The 9,287-nt window shown below is 38.4% G+C and overlaps 1 protein-coding gene across 1 annotated transcript; it reads right to left on the reverse strand.

The window, feature by feature from the left end:
• Positions 1 to 1,323: 1,323 nt before the first annotated feature.
• prpf19 (pre-mRNA processing factor 19) lies at positions 1,324 to 7,369 on the reverse strand. The gene is made up of 16 exons (XM_083915179.1): positions 7,223 to 7,369; positions 6,897 to 7,046; positions 5,735 to 5,811; positions 5,438 to 5,579; positions 5,237 to 5,310; positions 5,071 to 5,136; positions 4,940 to 4,981; positions 4,731 to 4,805; positions 4,527 to 4,602; positions 4,293 to 4,402; positions 3,972 to 4,127; positions 3,800 to 3,869; positions 3,541 to 3,714; positions 3,216 to 3,298; positions 2,353 to 2,458; positions 1,324 to 2,062 (listed from the first exon to the last, which is right to left on the reverse strand). Exons 1-16 carry the CDS (start codon positions 7,239 to 7,241, stop codon positions 1,965 to 1,967), a joined length of 1,518 nt encoding a protein of 505 aa, XP_083771305.1. The 5' UTR covers positions 7,242 to 7,369; the 3' UTR covers positions 1,324 to 1,964.
• Between the last annotated feature and the right edge of the window lie 1,918 nt (positions 7,370 to 9,287).

The following is a 9,287-nucleotide window of genomic DNA, read 5'->3' on the forward strand; positions in this document are numbered from 1 at the left end:
TGTTACTTATTTTTTTTGTTTGATTTACAGAAGTACCTTTCGAAATGTTTTTTAAATAATTTAATTTTAACGAAGAAGATTTATTACAAATTCTTAACAATCCCAAATATTCAGCAGATTAAATTTATAAAATTAATTCGATCACTATCTTAGCAAAATACTACATCCATAAAATTATTTGGCCTAATAAACTATACCCTGCGTTTATATATTTACAGATTCAGAGTTTAAATCATATTTGAGCACTATGGAAAACTTAAAACTCAAAAATAATAAATTGGCAAAAACTATTAGATTATTTAGGCATTTCAGATGTACTGCCTTGGTTGAGCAGACCCCATAAGTTTTTGTTATCCTTAATTCCTTTATTATGTCTTACTGTCTTTGTACATTTTAATTTGTTATTAGTATTATTTCTACATATATAAATACATTTTTGGTATTGTGTAAAACTCCAGAACATGTAAGAAAAGTAATGTTTGTATTGAATATTTCCAATAAATAATATATATGACTATATACTATATAAATATACAATATGTGTATATTTTTTATACAGTCTATGGTGTATATGTGTGTCTTAGAGTAGATACCCAGTACTGATCTGAAACCAGTGTTTAACTGATAAGCATGCCTCACTGTGTGCAAGTGACTGGGGTCATTCTTGTAAGAGAACAGGCTTGACCTAAAGATTGTTTTTTTTACTTTGTAAAACAAAATGTAACTAACAGATATGAATTTACAGAGTTATTTATCATTGAAATAATAAACTGTGTTTCAGCATCTTGGTCAAAAATCTTCAAAATGAGTGGGATTTGCAATTCAGGTTTCAATGCAACAAATTAGTCAAAACTTAAAACAGGAATTAAGATTCCTGTATATAATGTATAATCACTGCATCAAATAGTCCCGCTCCATTGTGACAGATACCTGATCCAGGGTGTCTAACCTTCAAGTGCATCCTTTCTCTAAACTGTACAGAATTCAGAAAAACATGTCTGTTAAAAATAGGATAAATAGAAAACACTTTTTGTGCCAGAATACATTTGGATTTCTGTGAAATCACAATCTCCTCGGTTTGAGTTTCATCAATCATAGTATGTGAATTTATCATCTACAGCAAATAAATGCGAAGACTCGTGTTGGAGTGTAGTAGGGCTGCACATCTGTACCATAAGGAAGCTATGGACTAATATGCACTTACTAAGCACCTTCAATTGGTGTCACCTGTGAAAAAATGAAATCCAGCGCCCTTTGGTTTTGATCTGACAAACAAATAATTGGCAATACAAAAGATATTTTATTTTATTGTAAAAGGGCAGAGCTGCAACAGGTAAAATAGTAAGTAATAAGAAATATACAATTGGAAAAAAAGACAAAAGATTAAATGGAACAAATGAAACAGGAAATGAAAGTGAAGGGGAGGTTAAACAAGACTAAGAATTTCAGAGGAACATGAATCTCTCACACACCTGTTCATTTTCCACTTAGTTGTACTGTACATCACTACAGATATTTTCATCTTAGCCTAAATTTACTGTAATGAAGGTCTACATTAAATAGCAAAGCAGATTTGTTGACACCAAGTATAGTCCCCAATAGTTTGGAGTTGTATTGTAAGCAACTTTAGACGCCCCCCCACACACAAAAAAGAAAATACTACAGAAAAATCATAATTTCTAGCAAATTAGATGGGAACATCTCACTGGCTTCTGCATCTCGTTTCACACCATTTACAGTTCAGACTCACAATGCAAACAAACATATTATCCTAACCATGCTGCTGTGGTTTCATGCAGCAGGTAATTTTATTTGGGTCTCATTCCTGGACACGAGGACTAACACACTAATGAAGCAAAGTTAGCAGTGATTTTTTTTCTCCTCCTCTTTGTCTAAGAATTACAAGTCCAGGATAGTGCCTGCTCAGACCATTTTATCCTCCTTTCATCCTGAATGCATTTTTTCTACAAACTGTAAAATTTGAGACTTCTGTCCATTCCTGCAGAGGTCAGGAACTGAGCGTTCTCTCCAAAGGCCACTCCAGTCACCAACCCTGTATGGTCTACAATTAGAAAGGCAAAAGCAATGTCAAAAATATGCTATTTCCTCAGAGCACACACCTTATGACATGCATGCTACATGCAGAGTTCGTGCACCTTTTCCCAGGTCAAATTCAAGCATTTTAAGGTCCATTTTTAAAATTTACCAGCACCTTAACAGCTCTGTGGTAAATTACTTATTTCTACAAATACATATACACTGAAAATGCAGATTTCACTTTTTTAAAATCACGTTAAAAAAGGATTTCAAGCCCCTGTAGATGAACATTTCAAGAAGAGCATCCCCCCTCACCTGTAAAGTTGAGGACCTCAGACCACTGTTTGCAGATGTAGACACGGATGTCAGACCCCCCAACAGCCAGGTAGGTACCACTCTGGTCAAACACAAGGGACTTCACCTGAAACAGAAGAAAACGCAGGAGGAATTAGATTCAGAAGCACAGAGGGATGAGAGTCTGGTGAGCAGAAGAAGGGCAGCAAAGACAAGATCAAACTGTGTAAAAAAAGAATGCATGCTTATTTCTTAGCTAAACCCACAGTCGGGATGTTTGTGAATAAACTTAATATGCTGGCTCAGTACATATTTCCATTAAACACGTGTTCCTATCTTAAGACTTTTCCTTAAAGCCGTCTTAGTAATGAGGTTTGCTTTCTGTCATGTCTCATGTTGAAAACTGTTCTTCGCAAAGTTGAAACAATCCACCGACCAGCAACTTTATATTTTACTAATAAATACATTTATCTTGTTTGTTTACCCCACACAAAAAAATAAAAATAAAAGCACCAAGTTGAGGTTTAACATAAGGTACTTGCTCAATTGTACTATATATATGTATTGCTATATTTTTGTATATATTGCTCAACTTTTTACTGCACTTTGATCCTTCCACTGTGTCCTTAGTAAAGACATGATTATATTATTATTATTAATCATTTCTTTCCAGGCAAAGTGTCTATTAAGGAGGTCGCGGCGAGACTTCTGGAAGTCACTGCAAAGAAATGGTTTCTAGTTTTTATGCTAAGCTAATTCTCTGCAGGCTCTAGTTTCATATTTAGTGTATATACATAAGCGCATTATCAATGTTTTCATTTACCTCTAGGCAACAAAACAAGTTCCCAAAATGTCAAACCACTCCTTTTATAGCAATTTCTTACCTCATAGTTGTTGTCAAGAGTGATGGTCTTGAAGTTCTTCAGTTTCCTCAGATCCCACAGTTTCAGAGAGCTATCCTGGGCACCTGGAGCACGACACCAGACAAGGATGTAAGGGTATTTAAAACAATTAAATAAACAGTTCCAGATCCATTTAGTGCAAAAACAAGGGCTGAAGATGCTAGTAGGATTTTAAGGTGTTGTAGGTCAGTGTGCAAGTCAATGTGTTTGTTGTCATGATATTCCCAAATGCTCCTAAAACTCTCTCTCTGCAACCCTATGGAAAAACACGTTGAAGATGTGTAAAGATGCTGTTGGTAGTGCTAACCTGTGGCCAGATAGTATCCGTTCTCAGAGAAAGCAATGGAGGTGACAGGGCCAGAGTGGCCCGGGAAGTTGGCCACATTGGTGCGCTCCTTCAGATCCCAGATCTTGATTTGGGAATCAGCTGTTCCAGTGCCAAAAATGAGACCATCAGGGTGGAACTGAGCACAGGTGAGAGCTGTAAGGGGCAGAAACATAAACATTACCACCAGGAACAGGAGGACTTTTATTCAGACTGCGCAAGTTTGCAAAGATTCACTTACCGCAGCCAGCACTTTCGTCAGTAACTTTGGTGAGGACACGACCAGTCTGGACATCAGAAAAGGCCCAGTACTGCAGAACCGCGAGGGAAAACAACGTAAGTGTGGTTAACCAGTGAAGAGATCACTTGTACTTCAGTGTTAAATACAGCTTGAGGTCTGTCAGTACACACACCTGATCCTCAGAGGAGCTGAGCAGATAGTCCCCAGTAGCATGCAGGGAGAGTCCGGTGACACCTCCCTCGTGGGCACGCACCACCTGGACGCAGTTCCCCCCGGCAACAGACCACACACGGATGGTGTTGTCTGGAGACGCTGAGAAGACCACGGACTGGAATGGAAGAGACACGAGACAATGAGTAAGAACAACAGATGATTTTTGGCGTGTGTCGGAATAATTCCAACACTTTTCATTGTTCTGAAGAGTGCAGTCACAGGATTTGTTCATTGGAGAGAAAAAATGTGCCTTTGAAGGTTGAAACACAGGAAACCTTACCTGGGATGGATGGTAAATGACAGAGGTGACCTTCTTGGTGTGACCTTTAAGTGTCGCCACAATCTGTTCCTCGTTCTTGTCGAACACCACCACGTTCTTATCAGCTCCGCCTGACAACACGACAGAGATGATATCAAATTGAAGTCTTCAAATGACTGGTAGTTTCTAAACAAATCACAAAAATATCTTTTAATGTTGAAAGATGCAACTGAGCGTTGGATGAAATCAATGTACCGGTGAGAACTTTGTTGGTGTCTGAGGGACACAGATCCAGAGCCAGAATACCAGGGACACTAGCACTATGAAGACCCTGGAGGCATCAAAGATACAGGATTTTAGCATTATGCACATTAGGCCAATAAAACAACATTTCAGCTGTGATTAAAGAAAAAACAAAAAATCAATTTCAAACCCAAACAGACAGATATCTACACTTACAGCATGAGTAGCCACTTGGCGGTATTTGCTGAGATCATCAGCTCTAACGAGCTCCTCTGGGACAGTTTTTCCTCTCTGCAGAAACACAGTTAAGCAGGTAAAAAGGAGTGTGACTGTTTATTACATAATACCAAAACCTATTGAGATAGTACAGCAGAAATTGCCCTAGTTTGCCATAGTTTAGCTAAATGAGAAAGCAATATATATACCTTCTTTCTTTCTGTAGTGAGGATAGTAGCTTTGTCTTGAAGCTGAAGACAGAAAAAATACATATTAAAGCACATTTTATTAGACATGCTAAAAAAATGGATTTCTGTAGATGCAAGAAAAAAAGTCTTACCTTCTGGATGATCTCTGGGGTCATTCCCACCTGTTCACTAATCTCCATGGGCTCTCCACCAGCACCCTGACATACAGAAGACAGATCGTTAGGAGAAAGCAAGGGAAAAACATTACAATGTGCATTTCTGTTCAGCTTCTTGTCGACCGCAAAGTCAAACACTCACTGCTGCAGTCGGCTGAGAGGCAGGGATCGCCTGAGGGGCAACCAATCCAGCCTGGGGTTTGAGTGTGGCAAGAGCTGTAACAAGAAAAACAGACCCAATTAGAAAAAAACATCCTCACAATATTGTCTGTAAGCTCAGAAATGATTCTGGATGGCCTTGTTCCTTATAAGTGGAATTATGCAAAATGCAAACTGAACCCACCTTCTCTCGCAGCAGTGACCTCTTTGGTGAGTCGAGCGATGACTCTGCAGGCGGCATCGTGTTGGTAGAGGGCGTGTGACAGCTCTTGGCGAGTGGTCTGCAGCTGTTGCCGCAGGGTGAAGCTGTGAAGCATAACAGCATCCTAAAACAGAAGAGGAGAAAACAGGATGAACTGATGGAACTCTGGTGAGAATATTGGTTTAAAATGGTCTAAAAAGAAAAAGTCAGTTGTTAATTCAATACAAAACATTTACTGTATTAAGATGTTAGCCGTCTCATCGAGGCTACAGAACATACCCACTCATCTTGAAGGGACTTGAGAATGGCAGGAATGCTTGTTGCTGATGGAGCCTTAGGTCTGATAGGATGGGACACTAAAACAGAGAAAAGTTGTTCATGTTTAGAACAAGCAGCCTCATCTTCATTCATTAACAATGTTGGTATTCTTTATTTATTGTAGTTATTATGCATTCGTTAACATTTGCTGCAGGTTAGGACAAGTCATAAAGCACTATAGGTTATTTATTTATACTAAAGTAAGTTTAAACGTCACTGCAACTAAAGCAACTTGGGAATTAAGCAATGGGCTGATTGTACAAATAATCAACAATTATTTTCCAAACAAAAGCAAAATAATATCCTCACGCCCAGTTTCTCAGATGTGAGGAATTTCTTCTTTTTGTCATCTTTGACCGTGAAATAAACATTTCTGGCTTTTGTAATTCTGTTTACACAGTAATTGACTGTTTTTATTGAGCTTTATAATTTACGCCGATGGCAGTAGCTACCATGCAAGGTGCTGGACAACCATCAGGGAGCAATAAGGGGTTCAGTGCCCGAGGACATGTGGACTGGAGGAAACACCAGTGATGTGGTCTAAAAAAATCTTTATATTAAGTGATAATGAAAATAATAGTTCTAGTACTGTATCTGCATCACTATCCCACTACAAATAACACCAGATACCAATGATGTAACCTCTTAAACCATTCTCCCAGTTGCCACTTTATCAGTTACACCTTGCTTTATCTAAAGCAGCCTAGGAAGAGATGGGTCGGCGGTTCAAGTTCCCATACCACCGAGAAGAGAGGGTGGACTGGTTTCTGGCCCCTCTCTCTAGGACATATCTCCATTAATGCATGCATATAGGCCCTGCTTGCATGTGTGTATTTCAGGCCTGTGTGTGTTTAAAATGAAAAACTATAAACAGAGTGAATTTGCAGAACTAACAAAAGGCATGCTTTCTTTTTCTTTCTTTCAATTAACCCCACCTCCATGAAGGTTACAATGTGCGGTATTGTTGAAACTGCTTTAGAGAAGTTTTCATTCATTCATACGTGATGGGGGTGGTGGGCTGTGCAGCAGTTGAATAAAACTCTGCAATATGATTAAAGTGCATTGGTTTTATCCAGGTGTAACATCACCTCACACACTTGCAACACAGTCACGGTAGTTTCACCTTTGATATCTACCAGCTGCTCCTCGGACAGCGGTTGTCCGTTCATCGGGTCGGTCCCATTCTCTGCGATGTACTTTTCGATCAGCCTGCGCTCAAACACCTGGCTGGAGACCGGGGAGACACACGGGTGCTCCGGCACCTCGTTGGAAACTGGAGAAAATACAGATTTAAAAACCCCACATGAAACCAACAATAAAACAACATCAAACAAGGGCGATGAACTATAAGAGGAAGGCGGCACACTGCATGGCCGCTAGCGTTAGCCACATTAGCTCGTAGCATTAGCGCGGTGCCTCCGTCACGTCAGTGGATTCAACTTCACTTACTCGCACAAACCAAAGACATCTTCTCAGGTCCTTATGCGTCTTTCTGACAACTGGGTGGCTCTGGTCCTGCGTTTTGATAGTTATTGTCGCTAATGTGCACTTTACTTATGTTTTGCTCAGATGTGAAGTGGCACGCTGTCCTTTCATTGCCGCTACAACTGGCTTCTTCTTCTACGGTTTCTCCCCGTGTCTGAGCGCCGCCAGTGCTGCAGCGCCCTCTACCGCCGGGAACACGCCACTGTGTCGGACAGTTTTTGGCTCAATTCTATCAAACATTCTTTTTAACCTACGATTATAAATGATGGTGTAATGTTTTTAGTTAATTTAATGGTGTTACACTCAAGTCTGACTCCTTATCATTGTAACCAAATATTGTTTTACCGGCCTAGTTTAGCTTTGGTTTAACAATAGTGCCCAACAGGACGCTAACACCGGTGAATTAGCCGTGTGCTCCTTTGGGCCCTAGTCGGACAGTCCGAGCTCCTCGCCGTAAACACAGGGTGCTACTGGTCGTCTATATTAGCATCAATGTTGTAAAAACATCCAGGACCATACTCCAGTAGTTCACAATAAAATAAAATGCTTTAAAAACTCCAAAATAAACCGTAAAGTCTTCCAAAAATGTCTATGTGTAATGTAAACCACCACCTGAGCCGCTCAGGCTGAGCGTCGCCCAAACGTTCTTCCTGCTTTCTCTCACCAACTTTATTTTACTAATCTGTACATGTAAATTTCCATATGCATATATGAAACTTCACTTGTAGATTCTTGGAAGTGTGTGAATTAATTCTACTTTAACTTCGGTGGATATCACCCAGTAAAAGCAACACGAAAAGACCGGAAAATGCGGCAGACCAGATCCGTCCGGATAGGGGTAACACCAGCGAACGGCGACCGACTGGGGACACATTCCCAATAGAGCTCAAATGATGAGTGGATAAACTAGTGTTTCATTAATTTGCCAATTATCTCAGCTAAATTTTATAATCATAAAATAAAATATTGAAACTATACTATATACTATACCATAACTTTTTTAAAATTCAGATCTAAATGATCTAAATACATATTTTTGAAACAATATCAAATTTAAAACTACTTAATAAAAAATAACCAAAACAATTCATTTGCTCATAATCTTAGTTAAATTTTATAATCATAAAACTAAATATAATTAAATTATGCCCTACTATAACTTGCACTGCATAATTTTGAAACAATATCAAATATAAGTCTTTAATAAAAAACTAACCCAAAAAAATGCATAACACACTAGGTAAATCATTGTGTTGTGTTTTGTATTACTGTACTAATGTCTTGTATTTTTATTTTATTTTTTGTGAATCCTGCTGTTTCTTGTGCCAACCTTTGATTGTGTTTGAGTGTGAATGAATGAAGTGAATGCACATTTGAAAAACCGTTTATTAAAAAAAAGTAGACAGAAAATTAACAATCCTGACACTTGGTTAATCGTTTAAGTCATTTATCATGCGTATGTGTGTGCTCATGTTTCATAGGTTGAATATCTTTTATCATTTGAACATGCCACCTTGAGTTTTGGTGACAGACGGCCATTTAATACAATTCATCAAATTTACTGATTAATTGAAAATGAAAATACTTGTTCAACGTACAGTAGGTCTACATAGGAAAATATACAATCTAACGTGTGTTAAAGATGTTTTATTGTTCAAGAGATCACATTTTGATAAGGGTTAGGGTCAGTGCAACCTCTTTTGTCACTAGAAATATTTGGTGATATTATCCTATAGTGTACACAAAATTCACAGATTATAGGCTATTGCAATATTTGGTGGAACATTTAAAATAACTATTACTACAATTAACCCAAAGGTTAATACACTAAATCACTGCAGAGCGTACATTTAACATGATAATTCATTATTGTTGCAGTTAGGAATGGTTAACATGATGGATGGCGGAAAACACATCAACTAACTTTCTATTACTGTACAGTAATTAAGCATTTCCTTTTGCAAACTTTTGTATCACAACTCTTATTTCTACGTTGCCCTAGAGAACACGTCACAAACGCACACGTACC

Source organism: Echiichthys vipera, assembly GCF_963691815.1.
Source record: "Echiichthys vipera genome assembly, chromosome: 6".
NCBI classification, from domain to species: Eukaryota; Metazoa; Chordata; class Actinopteri; order Perciformes; family Trachinidae; genus Echiichthys; species Echiichthys vipera.

Excerpts from the sequence above, each read along its gene's own strand:
- prpf19 (XM_083915179.1), bottom strand. Across the intron at positions 4,603-4,730 it reads GCCAAGTGGCTACTCATGCT|GGTCTTCATAGTGCTAGTGT; the intron begins GTAAGTGTAGAT and ends TGATGCCTCCAG. Across the intron at positions 2,459-3,215 it reads CTCTTGACAACAACTATGAG|GTGAAGTCCCTTGTGTTTGA; the intron begins GTAAGAAATTGC and ends CTTCTGTTTCAG.